This window comes from Accipiter gentilis, chromosome 8 (genome assembly GCF_929443795.1).
Source record: "Accipiter gentilis chromosome 8, bAccGen1.1, whole genome shotgun sequence".
Classification (NCBI taxonomy): Eukaryota; Metazoa; Chordata; class Aves; order Accipitriformes; family Accipitridae; genus Astur; species Astur gentilis.
Window position 1 is genome coordinate 4,949,093 of NC_064887.1, and position 18,271 is coordinate 4,967,363.

Consider the following 18,271-nt stretch of genomic DNA (forward strand, 5'->3'; position numbering starts at 1 on the left):
AACTTCCCATATGGACAAACCTATAAAACGTGGTTTGACTTTCACAGTGAACATTTTTCACGCACCCATTAACTTCAACGAGAACTGTGAGTCCTTAGTATACCTGCTTATGAAACTGTTTTTGTTAGGTGACTAACTTTATGCATATATATTTAAAATTATTTAAGGGGGCAGTGAGGTTATTATTCAAAGTCTTACAAATGGAATTTCTTGCACATGTTCCTGATACCAGCTTCCATGTCTGTTTTGAATTTACTTACAAAATACACCAGCACTCCCCAAATTAGTTTCAAGCTATTTCCTTGGCCCCCTCTGTTTACTGTGTTATCTTTCGTATGCGCAGAAATTGCTTCTGTGTTTTTCACTGGACAGGAAATGCCAGACTGGCAATAAGAGAAAGGCTTGGTTTTTAACTTCATGTTAATTGTCGTTGCTTCCATGGTTATGTGCCTGTGGGTCGAATGTGGCAACTTGGTTAATGAAACGCTCTCAGTTAGTATCTATAATATCTATTTGCTACTAGCAAAGCCAGTTACATTTCCAATCAAACTCTAAAGGTAACAGTGACCAAGTATGGTAACAAAAGCAACAAAGTAATGAGCTCAGGGAAAGAAAGATCTGATGAAGTTACTCTTTCTGTCAGAAACAGCTCAATTCCCAAACCTGTTGCAAATCAGGAACATCAGCAGCTCAATTGAAGCATTGTGCCACCTGAGTTTCTGTAGCCTAGTTGTAACGGTATTCTCTCCTGAAATTTAGTTCTAAGTGTTTTGACATATCCAGACCCATCTAAGAAGGAAAAGCTAACGTTACCCTCTTTGGGAATACACTGCTCAACACAGCATAGAAGTGCAGGCCCCCCAATCTGTGAAAGCACACTACTAATGATGTCACCCTTTCCCTGCCTCTTTAGGAGGGTCTAACTTCTATGATGGCAGTAGTGATTTAAGGGCATTAAAAAGAAATAAAACTCCTTGTCTTGTACAACTGTATAGAAACAGGACAAGCAAGACCTAGCAATTAACATACAAAAATAAAACCAGATTGCTTGGTGTTTCTGGGATTCAGCTGCTATCTCATCAGACAAAGGCACAATAAGTAATGAATTTGAGTTCAAATTCCACCTACAGCTTTACATGAGGAGCTACTTCATAGTCCCACACATGATTTTCCATAACTGCTGGTTGTGTGAAGCACAAGGGAGACGTACAGTGCAGAAGTTAAGTATTGAACTTAATTCTCCTTTTTTCCAGGCAGACCAGGTCTTGGCTTAAAAAAAAACAAAACCAAAACGCCCCAAACCAAAGAACTATGTCTTGGCCTAAATCGTCCCTCTGGTTTGGATCTTCAGAATAACACCGACTTCACGGAGATCTACAATCTGATTTAAATGACCCTATGACTCCATGAGCCTATGAGTTAAAAAAGAGAATTTTCATAAGTATAGGTTGAAAACACACAGAAACTCTCCATGTAGCCAGTAAAAATGATCACTTTTGCCTATACAACCAAGAATTATTATAATGATGAAGCTCAAAAAATATATGAAAGGCTCTTGAAATTCATGAGAAGAGTCAGAATAAAAGTAGAGCTCTCAAATACTGAGAATTTTTAATGGCTTTCTATTTCTTTTATTGTCATCCATCAGTATTTGCATAATCTAAAGCCTCTCACCTATAAACAATGATATATTAAAATGTATTTTTAGTCATTTATTAAACTATATTTAAACATTGCTGTATTTTGATCTAAAAGTGGAGTACTATGATTCACCGCGTTACCAGAAACCTATGATTCTTTAAGTTCATTTACCTAATATATGCTTGCCTTGCCTAACATCACAATCGTCATCCTAATCTTGAATTTAGCTATTATTTGATACTTTATGCTCCGGGATTCCTTCCTTAAGTCTGAAACCTTAATTTAAGCCAGCTGTTCCACAGTAATTCAACATGTGTGGGATTTTCCCACTAAATGAAAATGATAACTAGGATTATTAATTTTTTTTTTAAGAGATAAAATGTCCTTGTGGGCTCGTTTTAAACAAACACAAAGAAACTATCAAAGTTGGTTCACCCATGTCATATGAAAATAATCCTGCGCAACACAGCTGTATATGTTACTGTCATGCCTTGACTGTGTTATGGTTTAATTTACAAAGTTATGTTGGCTTTTTTAGCTTTCCATTTTTACTGAGCTATACAGTTTGTTTGAAGCTGATAATTAACACATGAATATTTATATATTTGCCCTCTCAGCACCATGGTACGAGTTTCTTTAAGGTAGTAACAAACTGCTGACACTGAAGTTCATGTCCACTAAATCTTCCTCTGAGCACAGTGGTAGTCCCACTGCCATTCACAGACTACTTCCATAGCACCTACGGTGTATGCGAATTGCTGGCTGTAGCAACTGCTATTTTGCCTCACTTTTATCCAAGACAATATGTGTCTCGGGAACAGAGAATGAATGTAACCCGATACACCTAACTTAATATTTTACCTCTCCCAATTGCTTATTACGTTGCTTGACAGTGATAGCCACCTTTCTAACAAGAGCTGCAGAAGAGGGTGGCTGGTGACAGGTCTCTACTACCCCCTCGGTAAGGTCACACATTGATAGCAGTGTCCTGTGCCAGTACACTGTGCTGTGGATACACGTATCCCAGCCTACTGCCCCATCTCTGGGAGCGGCAGGGCCAGAAGGCTGGAAAGGTAATGGGTTAACCACCGTAACTGCACACAGCAACGCCTGTGAGTCAAAGCTCTTACTGTGCTTCTGTGAACACTAACTTTTTTTTTTTTTGGCACCAAATATTTTAAAATACTTATACTGTATATAATATTTTATGCAATATATTGTTATGAGAATTAACCATATATATGCAACTATAAAGAAATTCTACATCATGCTACTAGAAGCACTTGGTTCCCTTATATCCAATATAATATTCTAAAGCAATTTTTTATTCAAATTAATTTTCTTCTGAGGAGCATACACTGAAGACTACTGGTGTTCATGGGGGAGGGTGTATATGTATACAAATGTATCTATAGAGTGCTACTGGTATATTATTAAAATACAGAAAAATTTAGCATTGAAATATATAGTTTTTCAATACCATTTTGATCACAACAAAATGGGAAATGGGCTCTAGAAAAAAAAAAAGCACTATCATAGTAGAGGCAATGGCATGTAAATGGTTAAAAATCAATGCAGTATTTAAGAGTAACAGAATCTTTTCCTGCAAACTCCTTCTATGGCATGATCGAGGGGAAGGTCCAACTTAAGTGCTGGATTTTCATACAGGATTTCCTATGACTAATGCTGTCAGCATTCAAAACTTATTTTAAAGTGTAGGCGTTATAAACATAGGAAATTTACCATTTAAAATTTCTTATTCGAAAATGAATGGAAATTACTCCGATTTTCAGATTCATTTGCTTTACGTGGAATGGTAACATAAAATAAGGAAGTCACTAAGTGGCATATGCTGGGATTGCCTGCCAAGCTTTTACACAAGTCTTTTATATCTGGATAGGATTCACAGGAAGCTTGTACAGGAAGGCCTTTTCCTTCCTTATTTTTGAAAAGCTTTGTTGGATGGAAATTATGCCAGAGAGTAAAAAAGGGGAAGGGGGAACAAACCACCATCCTGGTGGTTTTAGTGCCAACCCATGCAAAACTGAAAGTCACATCTAGATAAAGTTAATGCAAACTGTTGTAAAATAAACTAACAAAAAGCAAGCCTACAGAGTGCAAAAGATGTTTAACAGTTTTTGATTTAAAAGATTAAAAAAGAAAGTAATACAGGTACCAAACAAAAACAGTACGGAAAGTGCAAATCTGAGATGTAATCTGCTACAATTAAGCTAAATTGGCCAATATTCCTAGCAACACCATGGCCATGTATACTCTTCAGTAGCTTTGCTCCAAATTATTTTGCAAGCTCTGGCTGCTTCAGATAAATTTTAAATAGTGACATTTTATTGAATTAAACATGAAGTTATTAATATAGCTTGAGCTGTCACTACAATATCCCTTCTTTCATTTCTTAATGTCATGTTGATCCCATTTTCATGATGCTATATTAACTTTTAGCTGAAACTAAGCTTTCCCTATGTCTTGTGACACAAGGGAAAAAGAAGGTTGATCCTCTAGCTCATCTCTTTACTTATTGTAGCTAATTCACCACAAAAGTACTTGTTAAAAATCACTATTCCTTCCTTAATCTATCCCTAATAATACCCCTAGCGGGAATATTACTATTCTGTGTACTATTACGCTATACATATTGAGCCAAAGAATTTGCTTCACTGGGAACCGTAACAGCAGAAAATATACCTACGGGTAGACTACAATGGGTCTAGATGCCTCTTCAGCATCTTCCACGTCGCCTGGCAGGAGTCCTAGAAGTCTCAGAGAGCACAGTTTAATACTGAGAGTCTCGTAAAGCCAGAACCACTATTTAAGCAAGGGGGGACACACAGGGGGACGGGGGACGACACGACCAAAACCAAACCTTAAAAGCTTTCTCAAATAGGGAATGCTTCTACTGCACAGTAAAGGAGACAGAAATTGTAAATGAGTGGGTTTGATGATAGAGGAATAATGGTGGAAAAGGAGACTCAAAAAGGCATAAGGTATTAATATTCAAATGATGAAGGGAAAGCAATACAGGGGACAATGGAAGACATCAAAAGCATTTGAAAGAATGACTGAAGAGCATGCAACTCTCGTAAAGACTGTTGGTGGTGCAATTCTCTCCAGCTGGACATCAGAACCAAACATTCAGACTATGAAAGCTGTTATTAAAAAAAAAAAAAAAAAAAAAAAAAAAAAAAGGATGCTGGTATAATGAGTCAAGCTTGTGCTTTGTCCACAGAGTAGCTATGGCACAGGTAACAACCATATGTATTCATCTGTGGTGAGAAAAGGCATTCCTAGGGGAAAGAAAATTCATGCTGATGTGTTTTCACTGCTCCCGTGACCAAAGCTAGGTTTTAAAAAAAGCCTGTTTATGCAGCAAACATTTCTCTGCTCTCAGTGCACACTACAGGAGTAAGGAATAAAAGAATTAGTTCCAGGAATGGGAATAGAGAAGACTGAAATGAAAGCCCCGGTTCAGATGAGACTGCACATGATTTGCAAAGCGATGGAAACTGAGGGGGCAGCTAGGTCATGCCTTTCCCCTGCTGCATGAATCACTCTTTGAATGGAAATTTGAGTAGGAAGACATAATGGCTTGGGAACAAAGAGAGCTGCTGGAATATCACAGGTGCAGCTGAACAGAGAAGGATGTTTTGGGATATGCCAAGGAAAGCAAACACCATGAATCTGGAGGAGTTGTCAGGACTTTGTGATTTAGGGAGCTATCCAAATCAACAAGGGTATTTCTCACAGAGTCAAACAGACAGGCATATAGCTGAGGTCCTGATTCAGTGCTCCAATTAATCAATTCCTTAATGCTAAAGCATAACTCAGAATTCAGAAAAAGATAGGAGGTGTTAATGTCATACTAAAGTTTCTGGGAGTCAAATTTACAGTCCATGGAGGCACCTCTCTATAGTTAGATGTATAATTACATACTTTGCTGAATTGGAACTAATGTGAGGGGCAGGACTCCAGATCCTGACATACAAGAAGACATATGCAATCTGGGGGAACAGAAATAGTCAAAGCCAGAGGATTCAAACAGAAGGTGGGAAGCTGTCAGAACTGGAAAGAGGAGATAACATGTGAAAGGGTCAACTCTATATGTCTCAGAAAACCATCTAGCAATGAGAAACACTGCAAAACTGAACAAAAGGTACTCACCAAATTACAGAATTGTGAACAGATTAAAACACTAATAAGAAAGAAATAATTACATGCTTGTGATTTTTCTAGCATTGCTATACCCAGAAAGTTAAGCTTCATTTTGATGTACAGCAAACATAAATTGAATGCAACTAAAAATCCAAGATGATTTTAACTAGTTGATCAGGATAGAGTACAACTGAATGAAAATAAAGGTAATCAGAAACATAAAAAAGAATTAAATGCTTCCATATCTTTTTCCAAAAGAAGGAAGGAAAAAAAATCAATTTTTTTAAAAAATGTAATTACAAGCAAGCCCCTTGAGTAACTTGCATTGTCTAAAGACTAAGAAAGTGCTATAGACAGATTTAGACAGAATAGCAAAGATGTCCTGGTGATAGATAACTGCTTAGTAAGACAAGTAGAATTTAAATGAAAGTTATATTATAGCTATTTAATATGAAAAAACCAAAATCAACTTACTTCTTCTCTAAATATAGAATTCTAGACAAAGAAAAAGTAATGAAGATAAGCTAAACCAGCACTGCCAGGGAATCTTTCTTAATCCTGAGTTGCCTTGCTTTTCCCTACTGCAGTGAATACTATTGAAAAGTTGAGAAGCAAATAAGTAAGGTAGGAATTACAGTCACTCAAGGGTCACAAATAAGCTCACACAGAACTTTTTAAAATGGTGCTAATTATTATCAGTCTTCTGTAAAACTATGGCAATAAGAAAAACGTAAAGGACTCACAACAAAATAGTCACCTTCCCAAGCTCAGACAGCAGGGACTACAAGAACCATCTCCAAGGTAAACAGAGAGAGAAACAAGAAACAAAGCTAGAATATTAAGAAAAATAAATAAATAAATAAAGCTTATGGAAGCCTGAAATGACAGCTGTGGAGAAGACAACAGATGCAGGGAATCTTCTCTGATGTATTACAAGAAGCCTATCAGAAGACCAATTAGACTCAGCCAGGCCCAACTGTTTCAATTGCCCTCTAATAGGTTTAAAGAGGGAATTAAGTGAGCCCTTATTCACTACTATCTGCTCTCCCACTTGCAAGACTACAGTATCATTTTGCTGCTGCTGGTGTTACTAGAAAATAAAGCTTACCATTGCTAACTCAAAAGACATACTGCATTTTTTGCAAAGTAATTATAACAGAATTTTTCTTACTGGAATACAAAAATATTGATATTATTTTCCACATTGAATTAAGTTTTTGATTTCTTCAAATTCAGAAAAAAACAGCTGTGAAACTAAAATAAATGGATTTGAAAATTCTTTTGACATAATACATTTATATACATTTTACTGTAAATGGATTCCTCAGAGAGGGCAAAATTTCAAAGCGTGTGCATAGACTTCATTAGCAAGACATTGTTTAGGTAAATGTTTGTACTATGTCTGATGCTTGACATTTAACTGTAATACCTTAATAAATAATAGCAATTAAAACTGGTTTATGATGTGGCAAAACATTATTCCTTTCAAAGTCACGTTAGTCTGTAGTCACATCTACAGCATTTTATCATCAGTAAGAACAAAATTCTGTTTACGTACTGGTGCAAACTCAGAATAGTTTTTCACAAATTGCATCTACAAAGCAAATTTGGCTTAAAAGGCTCCTGTGGGAGATCTAGTGGCACCACCGTATTCACCTTCTGGGAGTAACGCTGCCAGTAAGGTTAGCCTGATGAGTACAGGGGGTGTAAGGAGGATCTTGGTCTTCAACAGTTAAATAACTTCTATAAAGTATTTTGTTCTCTAAGATTTCACTGACAAAGTGTATGTTCCTGACTCAAAACCACAAGGGCTTGTCTGGTTTAAAATGGGAAAAAAATCTGCCCATTTTGGCCCTCTCTCCATTTCGTTTTGCTGATCCTTGAAGCTGCCTCAGCATTTAGTAACTTAATACTTTTACATCATTTACATTTTATGCTAATGATGTGAGGGCTAGCATTTTGTCATAATTGCTTTCTATTAGCATTGGTCTGAAAGGACACACTTAACCTCTAAAATTACAAGATAAAAACCATTAAACTGATACAACTTTAAGCCAATGAATTGGAAAATGCTATCTCCTCATTAGTAAAATCAGTACTAGTGTCCAGGTTTAGTCAATAGATTCACAGGCAAATTAGTTCTTAAATTTAAATTAAGCCTGTGACAATAAAGACTTCTGCAGAATAAATATGTACAGAAACAAATAACTAGTAATACTCATCACTTAGACACAAAAATTGTAATATTTCTTTTTTTTACTTTACATTATGAAAATTGCAGTAACTAAATATATATTTCATCATATCAACACTAACATTTTTTCTGTTTGTTTCAAACCAACTTTTATTTTATTTATTATATTCTGAAACAAGAATGTTGCTTTTATTTAGTTCTGTGAAACTAAATTAGAAAGCTTTTTTTCCTTCTACCTCCACTATGTAGCTTCTCAGAAAACTACCTGGCAAATAATTCCACGAAGAACTTCAGAAAAATACTTAAATCTAATTATAATAATTAGATCTATAAATTATATTTATAATTCAAAAACCTGAATGGCAAAAAAGGTTTCTAAGTAGTTTGGTTACTCTTCTTGAACTTCACTAATATATGCATGGTAAACTGAGAAACAAGCCTAATCCTTACTTTGGCTGAGTTATGTACGTTAAGCCTCATTCCTACAGTTCGATCCAGATGGACAGCCTGCTCTATCAGCATTTACAGCCATCACTGGCACTTTGCAGATGTGTATTATCCACACTTACAGTTACCCCAGGTTGGGAACTTCATAAAAGTACACGCCAATCTTTGGAAAAAAGAACATTTTGCGTTGTACAGGTGCAGTGCTTAACACGATCTTCATTTGTTTATACTCGAAGAAATAGTATTATAGTGTTGGGGTAACATTGTGACTTGCACTGGAAATGGAATAAAATACCTGAATTATCATATCATCTGTTGCATTATTGCCTAGTCTTTTGAAAGCATCCATGAAGAGCGGACAAAGCTGGGAAGCTGTGCCTTCTGCGAGGTACCTCCTTCAAGTATAGGACCTGGCACAGGACTCTGCAGGGGTGGTTATGCCCGGCCAACGCATAAGCTGCAGAGAGGATAAGATGGGAGCCCAGTGTGCTAGTCTGAGATGCAAAACGTGAGACTGGACAGATCAGCTTTCTCCCCCCTCCAGCAGGCCCCCGATGACACGCATGTTCTGTGTGTGCCAGTACCACTCGGAGGACGGCACTACTCTAGGGAACATCACATTTAAATACCAGCCAGGGTAGAGATTGCTCAGCAGCAGGAAGGCCCCAAGCCTACTCTCTACAGAAATATGACTAACACAAACAGATCACTCAGTGTCAAAGCTCCCCTTCTGACTTCCCTAATTTACTGCTGTTAATCTTTAGGCAAAACTAAGCACTACATTTTGACTCTCTTGCAGACATTCTGACTAGTCAGCTTCTCTTCCAGTGTTATAATAAGTCAAGTACACTCTAATCATCATCATGAATGCTTCTAACACTGCTGTTTCTCAATCTAGCTATACCTAAATATAGTTCAACATCAACCAGCTAGGCCACACTTAGGTTTCTGGTTATGCAAAACAAAGCTTTATTCGTGAGCCGTATTTAGTGATGAAAATGCCTTGATTACCCAGATATATTTCTCCATCCCTCACGATGTTTAGATAATGATGTTGGCTTTATTATCTCCTACGGGCCAGTTCCTCTACAGTGAGATATGTTCCCAATAAACAGTTGGCATTAGTGCAAACAATTGTCTTAAATGAAATTAAAGTACATATTGGGAAACATAAAAATATCACGGTGAGTGAAACCGTGTTATTAATGTTTGGCCTTCTATCAATTTTATCACGAAAATGCCCTAGAGAATGTAAGAAGTTACTGGAAGTCATTCAGTTGCATTACATGCCGTTTCAGCAGAAGACAGTAACCACAGCTGCAGGCTCAGAGTGGGAAAGCCTCGGTGGAGAACTGGTGACCTCTACAGGTTCCTCACTCCCACGGCCACGGCATCTCACATGTTGATCTAGCAATATGCAAGGTGTAGTTTGGGTTCCTTTCATCTTTGAGAAATTAAAATAGAGAAAATTAAATGTATATTTGATGATGACATAGCAACATAAAATAAGCTAGAAAACGTGGGCACGTGTTAATTTAAGACATAAATGTTCATCTTTGAGAAGTCAGAAAACAATACTTCAAAGGACAAAAACTTCAAAGCACTCTATAACTTCAAAGCACTGCACCAACATTAATAAACACTTAGGACATGTCTGTGAGGTAGAAAAAGATTTCCTTTTTTAATGCTTGTGTAAAGAGGGCACAGAGATTAAGTGATTTGCCCAAGGACACAAGTCAGTAGCAAAACTGAGATTGTATGTCAGAAATAACTGGCTCAAGCCTCCCAGCTACAGCTGGGTTAAAACAGTTCCCCATATGCACACTTATTCAGCAGAGGCAAAAATAGAGATCTTTCCTATCAATAGCATCACCTGCCCTTTTTAAGGCCTGCTCTAAACTCCACTGTGTTGTTTTCAGCTGAATATCCTCCCACAAAGTCAGTGCCGAGTATACATAGATCTAAGGTAATCTTACATATACACAGAGTCTTACTTCTGCACTTAACAATGATACTAGAGCTTGAGTGGTCTATGTGAAGATTTTCAGTATTTCTATGTCATGACAATCTACTTGCTACAGGCTTCTTGACAATACACTGAATTAAAACACAATCAACACACCTACAGCGTGAAGTTTCTTTGATGACTCTATTGAAGCTGAACCTGCACTTGTACCAATCAGAATTTTTTACTACGTCCTTCTAGAGTAAAACATAAAACTTCCTCAATTCATACAAGCTGATCTGCTATATATTCCTGCTATATACCTATACTGCTGAACACAAAAATCCTTAAGTGCTATCTGACAAAGAAGACAGAAGCAAACCCCATCATTTTCTTTTCAAAATAAACTAATAAGGAACAGTCCTTGGATACGTGGAGCTAAAGAAGCCAGCAGAAATAAAAGAAGTGGCCTGTGAAGTACTTAGCAAGAAAAGAAAAAATCACCTTATGCCCCTCAGACAACAAATAAATGTAAAAGATAACGAAGGCAGCCAAAGATTTGCCTCCTCCTCTCTCCAACTTACTTCTTTTCTTAGATCTTCAGTAATATTAAATTTTGCCATTCTTATTTTTAATGAAAAGCTTCCTGATGATCCCACATGTTTGTGGTCTCATGCACTTAATTAAAGAAGAGGGGTGGAACCTTAATATTTTTCCCTTCTCTAAAACATTTATATGTCAAATAGAGTTAATAAGTTAAAAAGATATAAACAAAAAGCATGCTTCAAATAGCCAATTCTGAATCTCTTATCAACTCTTAGGATTTCTGATCTTTTTGTGAAGTCGTTGTTGGAACAAAGGCTTAATTCTAAAAGTAGTTAAAATGCTAATTAAAAAATAAAAGCTTTTAAGACATAATTTCTAAAAATGAATCCATACAACAAGCTTCTAAAATTTTCTTGTCAAATGGGATTCTTGTTTTAAGACAGAATTTCCTCATAAGTCACATACTTATAATGAAGAACTTTTTTAAAAAAATGCATAATTATATTTTGAAGACTGTGATTTGCATCTAGTAACAAGTAATTTGCTGCAGATTATTCTCCCAAAATAAAGTCCCACGGTGGCTCTGAAAGATGCTGCCTGCATATATTGTTCAAATGTTCCTCCTCAAGGCCAGTTAGGAGTACTGCACCCTTTCTTTTGTACTGTTTACTAGTGTCCTGGTTTCGGCTGGGATAGAGATAATTTTCTTTCTAGTAGCTGGTAGAGTGCTATGTTTTGGGTCCAGCATGAGAAGAATGCTGGTAACACACTGATGTTTTCAGTTGTTGCTAAGTAATGTTTAGACTAAGTCAAGGATTTTCCAGCTTCTCATGCCCAGCCAGCAAGAAGGCTGGAGGGGCACAAGAAGTTGGGAGGGGACACAGCCAGGGCAGCTGACCCAAATTGGCCAAAGGGATATTCCATACCATGTGATGTCATGCCCAGTATATAAACTGGGAGGGGTTGGCCGTGGGGGGCAGATCACCGCTTGGGAACTAACTGGGCATCGGTCAGCAAGTGGTGAGCAATTGCACTGTGCATAATTTGTTTTGAATATTCCAATTCTTTTATTATTATTATTATTGTAATTTTATTATTTTTATTGTTATTATCATTATTATTGTCTTCCTTTCTGTCCTATTAAACTGTCTTTATCTCAAACCACAATATTACTTTTTTTTTCGATTCTCTCCCCCATCCCACCGGGTGCGGGGAATGAGCGCGCAGCTGCGCGGTGCTTAGCTGCCAGCTGCGGTTAAACCATGACAACTAGTAAAATTTCTGTATTCAGAACGCTAGGAAATTACTACCATACTGATAGACTCTTAAAGAATATCACAATTTCTGGTTTTAAATTTTCCAGGAGCTCCAAAAGTTCTTGTGCTGTCTATATTAACAATACTGCTCAGCACTCATGTAACATTTTCCATTGCCAGAACTCAAAACTTTCCTGTGAAGGTAATCAAGTATTACTACCCCTGCTTTGCATGGGACCAATAATAATGACATAAAGATCCCATTTCACCAAACTTTAAGTAAGGACTATTAATTTACTCAAGACATGGATAGATCTTCAGTACTTTGTTAAGTCAAATCTGAAGACTCAATAATTTGCAGATAACAGACTGAGTCATTAGCAGATTTGGGAACACAATTCAGACCTCCTGACACTCTACAATAAACCATAGTTTCCCATGTTATGCGTTAACAATCATTAACTAAATGACAAAGGTTTTGCTACTCTTGGTGTAGTGCCCTTCTTTGCATTTCAGAGGAATTATTGGGCTCTTAAATTGGCTGTCAAATTTGCTGACTTGGTAACTGGCTGGCTTTCAAAATATATATTAAAAGTCTTGCCTTTCCCGGCTATTTCTTCAATAAATCTTTTTTTTTTTTTTCCTTTAATAGAATAAGCTTTGCAATCTTACTTATAAAACTAAAGTCAACAGAAAAAAATTAAAAATCTTATCAGTCACACAGTACATACTATTAAAGAAAATACATGCAAAGGCAGCGGGACCCAACAGAAAGGGCACCAAACTAAGAAACAGATGGCAAAGTTTCCCATTTGCTTAAATAAGCCCAAGCTTTCAGCTTTTCAGCTTATTTTACTTCTAGCTCTTACAGAACTCTGTAATCTCAATTTCTCTCTCAACTGGTTTCAAAATGTGTAGATGATTATTATTTTATTTCCTTCTCTCCATGAGGAATTTTAACACCAATAAGTTAATTACAGCTAGATTCAAAGGTCCTACACCCCTATCGAAGACTATACATATTCACAGATTTGAAGCTCTATTTAATTATACTTTAAATGTTGCATACTGAATCACACGCCTTGATCCACCTCATGTAAAAGAATTAAGTTCCAGACAGACTCCAGGTTACAGCAGGAATGACAAGCTAAATAGCCTTTAAGTTAAATATACCTCATAGACTAAAGTTGTAACTCATATTAGAAAGGCTGGATCACTTTTCATAACTAGCCACTTATACAATTTATTTTTATCTACGTCTTTATGTTTTTATTTCATTACATTATTGGGCTTTCACCTATGTAGCTGGCAATGTGTACTCTTTCATTTAAGATCATACAAGGTATGTAATCATGGCAACAGTAACTATGCTGTGAAGTTTCTTTTGTCATGTTTAATAGACTGGTCATTTAGGCACCTACAAAAAAACTGCTTGGCCAGAGGAACAGAGGAACTTGATAAACAAGTATCATCTATTCAACTATCAGATTCACAAAAACATTTTTTTCTCCCTAATTATGTGTAAAAAATCTGGAAGAAGTCTTCCAAGTGGAATATCTTTACATATCAGAGAATTTTGTTTTGTTATTAAACTTCACTTGTTGCTAAGGAAGAACAGAGAAGATCAAAGGAGTTCTAACAACTAGAAAACCAAAGGTGAGGGAGTTTTGAATTCTTTATAATTCTTTAAAGATTTATCACTGAACTACAACAGTTCATTGTTCTATGAAAAGAATGTGTGAAATGATGTGAGCCTGCTTTGCTGTTTCATATTTGACTTCAAACATCAAACAATAGCTCAATTCACTTTTTGATTAGCAACATGATCATGCATTCAACTAGCCTGTTTACAAATCCATATGCAATAGAAGTCCTACGGACTAAAAAAGAAGAGCTAGTAGAAGGCATAAAAGACCCAGACCATCTTCTGAACTGGCTGATAGACAATGGCATTTTTACCCCAGAAAAAAAGATGGTCATGAGTTTCTACAGGACACGAACACAAAAGAACGCTCGAGTTTTAGACATACTAATTTCTCAAGGTGAACGAGCCTGCAGGCTCTTTTTTTATCCATATTTAAAGCAAATGGAGCCAAAACTTTATAGCAAAATAAGAAAATACGTCAGTGAAGTAAATGAAAGCATTGGAGATGCTAGAAGACAATTAGTAGGATATTTACTAGAAAAAGACAAGGTTTGGTTTGAAAACAGCAGTGAACAGCACCAGGAAAAAAAAGACAGTCCTAGAAGAAAAAAGCAAGAACGGGCTATTAAGAAGAAAGGAAAAGAAACTCAACTTTCAAGGGCAGCAAAACCTAGAAAAGATCATGCTGGTGTTGGCATCTTTGATGCAGTTGCTAAAGGCTATCCTTCTGAGTTAGAGAGGACATTGAAATATAATGATATTAATGCACTAACCTCTTCAAGCGAAACACTTCTGCATGTTGCAGCTGCTAATGGACATCTAACAATAATGGAATATTTGATCAGCAAAGGTGCAAAGATAGATGTGAAGGACAAGAAAGGAAGAACACCACTGCACAGCGCTGCTGAGAAAGGCCATGGTGACGCAGTGAAACTGCTTCTCCGATGTGGTGCTTATATGTACAGTTTGGATATGGAAGGCAAGACACCACTTCATTTGGCTGCACAGAATAACCACAGTCACATATTGAAGATGCTCCTGAAAGAAGAGGCAAGAAGCTACAGGAACCAGCGCAACTTTTTGCACATGGCAGCTCTTAAAGATGAGAGCAGTCTGGCAAAAATGCTTTTAAAGGCTGGTGCCTCCACTGATGGAAAGGATGAAAGGGGACAGACTGCTCTCAGTTATGCTGTTTCTCAGGGGTCTGAAAATACTGCAAAAGTATTGCTAGAAGCTGGAGCCAGTGTTGATTCCAACATGGCCGAAAGAGCCTTCAACAGCAACCACCCATCCATCTTCAAAATACTACTAGACTATTCTAAAGATTTGTCATCTGACATAATGGAGTCAGCTCTTTTTAGAGCTGTACAGAAAAATCTGCATGGTACTGTAGCGGCTTTAATTGACAGAGGTACAGATATAAACGCCTACAATGAAATGCAGTACACTCCTTTACTCCTGGCGTGTGAAACAGGCAAAGCTGAATCAGCAGAAGTTCTAATCGAAAAGGGAGCAGACTTCAGCATAAAGACTCCTGCTTCAGACACAGCTTTGCACTTGGCAGTTCAAGCTGGGGCTGCTTCCATCACAAATCTGCTTCTGCGCAAAGGGATAGAAATTAACCTTATGAACCAAGCCAATGAAACCCCGCTCCATATTGCTGCACTTCATAATAAAGGAGCATTAGCTGGCCTTTTAGTTAATGCCGGTGCCAAAATTAATGCCGTCACTAAAGAGTTTGTTACTCCCCTGCATATTGCAAGTCAAAGAGGTAACATTGATGTTGCCCAACAGCTGCTGTATCACAAAGCAAATGTTAATGTTAAGGATAAGCAGTCAAAAACACCTTTACATTTTGCTGCTGAAAGGGGAGACAAAGCAATGGTAGAGATGCTTCTGAACGCTAACGCTGACCCCAACGCACAAGACAAGGAGAAAAAGACTCCCCTGCACACTGCAGCTATGAGAGGACATCTCAGTATCATGAAACTTCTGTTAGCTAATAAAGGAAGACATGGAGCTAAGGACATGGATGGATGTACTCCGATGCACTACGCAGCCGTCAAAGGCAACACAGACATCATAAAAATTCTTCTGTCATCAGGGAAAAATAAAAATATTGATGACAGAAACATTTGGAGAAAGACCGCGCTGCATATTGCAGCAGAATATGGACACAGCGACTTGATAAATCTATTACTGAGCTACGGGGCAGCCATTAATGCCTTAGACAGCACCAAGGATACTCCATTGCATTGTGCGTGCAAGGCCGGTCATTTTAATGCTGCAAATTCCCTCGTAAACTGGTCACAAGGAGAAAAAGCAAATTTACTAGCTGCTAATAGTCTCAAAAAGACCCCATTGCAAGTAGCAGAATTTAATAAAGCAGAAAATCAGGCTCAAATTGTAACACTTTTGAAAAAGAAAATGTTAATAGCAAAATGAAGATGTAAAACAAAAACTTCTAAATTTAAATGCAGAATTCTCTTTTAATGTAATTTGGATAATGCTGTTGCCCGGTATGATTGAGAATTATGTTAGGGCAGGCAGAATTAAGTTAGCAATCAAAGGTGGCCACGGAAAAAAAGGATCTTAAGGACACAGTTAAACTTCTGAATATTGATTAGTCTTTTGCTTCTCTCACCAATCTCATACTTGGAACCTATTTAAAAAGCACCGGTCTTAAACACATTGTGTATGACCTCCTCTAATATAAATCAAGACTTTAAAAAAAAAAAAAAAGATAGAAAATAACTTTTCCTATAACTGTGAATAGTAGCCTGTATAGATAGCTTAGTTAAGCATTGTTTGGTAAAATCACATTTTTAAAAAGCCAGCTATTATGAATAGAGACATCTGTATCCTCAAGGATATAGAGTATAGAGATGTTGGAGTAGATAACACTAGTTTTGTTTAGCTTAGGCAGACCTAACTGCAGAATGCTGCCCGAAGAGATTGATCTGCCCTCTCTTTTAGTCCAGTCATGCATGCCTGCTCTAGGTTGTACATGCGAGCCGATCCAACTTACTCCACAGCTATAACTGAACAAAGGGGAGAAGCAGGGTAGCAAAGAGCTGAACAGCACTGGGTCTCCTGAGGGTAATGCAGTATTACCTCGGTTTATGCCAATTACAGTGCTGCTCTCTGAGCTACCTGGAGATCAGAAAGCATCTCCCTGCAAATTTATGTGTGGGGGGTTGCTCTGCTCTAGATTTACTGGACTCATTGCCCATGCTAATAAATCCTGTCAGGAGGCTTGGCATAAACCAACCAGAGGAGCAGCGCATGCCCAAAACTTTGCTAACACAATGATGTTGTTTTCAGGACACTGTTAGGTGCTACACTGACATTCAATATTTGGCTGGACCCTCTTTAGACATTTCTGTATTATACCCTATGACATGGTATTGACAGATCCGGAGACTATAACAACTATTTTTCTTCCATCTTTCATCATACCGTGTCCAGATTTTACAGTTTTAAGTAGAGATAATGAAAACAATCATATTTGCTGTTTATTAATTTCACTTTCAAATCAACTCCAGCACAAAGATGAAACGTTCAGAATAAAAAGGTTGCAACAGAGTTTATTGGTTCAAAATATTTGTACTGTCATCTCTTAAAACAGAAACACTTTCTTGAGGCGACGGAAGGTTCTCTGTGGTCCTTTTCTATATAACGATAAGCAACCCTCACGCTTCTTCACGCTTCCTTTCAGTACGTGATTAGAAGCCAAATTACCACAAAGGGCCAGATAATTCTTGCGAAACGAAACACAGATTTACGAACGTATGGGGCTAAAACTGTGATTTTCACAGCCATATTACAACGCTTTAGCTTGACCCCCACAACGCCCTGCCGCTGCCATCTTCGAGGTGAATGAGAAGACACGACCGCACGCTTGGAAGTACACAGAGAGAGGCCAGCAAAACCGACATCTGCAGCTCGATGCACCAAAACAAGTGTCCCTCCAGCCCCTCACACTCCAGCGGGCCCGGGTTCACCCCGGGGCGGCCGGCAACCCGCCGCTACCCCGGCGCGCTTCAGTCAACCACAAGCGAGGAAAAGGCGAATGGCCAGGCGGCTCTGGGCCCGACCTCCGCGGCCCTGAGGCACGGCTCCCCCCTCACAGCGAGCCGGCAAGGAACGGCGGGCACCGGGACGAGCGGCCCGGGCGGGCTCCCTCTCCCCCACCCGCCTCAGGCGGGCTCTTTCCCCCTCAGCCCCCCTACCGCGTATCTCCCACCCCTGGCTGACGTTCACCCCTTCACCCTTCCCTCGTCCCCTGGAAGCCGCCCCTCAGCTCCCGGCTCTGCCCTCAGCTGCCCGCCCAGCGCGCCCCGCCTACCCCAGCGCCATCTCTCCCGCCTCCTCCCCGGCTTCTCCTCAGGGCGCAGCTTCACTGAGGGAGGCGGCGCATGCGCCGCCGC

At 38.4% G+C, this 18,271-nt stretch overlaps 2 protein-coding genes across 3 annotated transcripts in view; one reads left to right on the forward strand and one right to left on the reverse strand.

Moving 5' to 3' along the window:
* Window positions 1-18,234, reverse strand: part of FGGY (FGGY carbohydrate kinase domain containing) — a 327,630-nt gene extending 309,396 nt beyond the window's left edge. The window contains exon 1 of one of the 2 annotated variants that reach the window (XM_049807620.1): window positions 18,190-18,234. The gene's annotated coding sequence lies outside the window, so the exon portion shown is untranslated. The remainder of the gene's footprint in view (window positions 1-18,189) is intronic. The other variant, XM_049807621.1, reaches the window with a different exon arrangement.
* LOC126041646 (CARD- and ANK-domain containing inflammasome adapter protein-like) lies at window positions 14,025-16,286 on the forward strand. Its single transcript, XM_049807617.1, has one exon. The coding sequence runs from the start codon at window positions 14,025-14,027 to the stop codon at window positions 16,284-16,286; it is 2,262 nt and encodes a 753-aa protein (XP_049663574.1).
* Window positions 18,235-18,271: the final 37 nt, after the last annotated feature.

What these genes read in the sequence shown, in the direction of transcription:
- LOC126041646 (XM_049807617.1), top strand. Translation starts at nt 14,025, where the DNA reads ATGCATTCAACTAGCCTGTTTACAAATCCATATGCAATAGAAGTCCTA.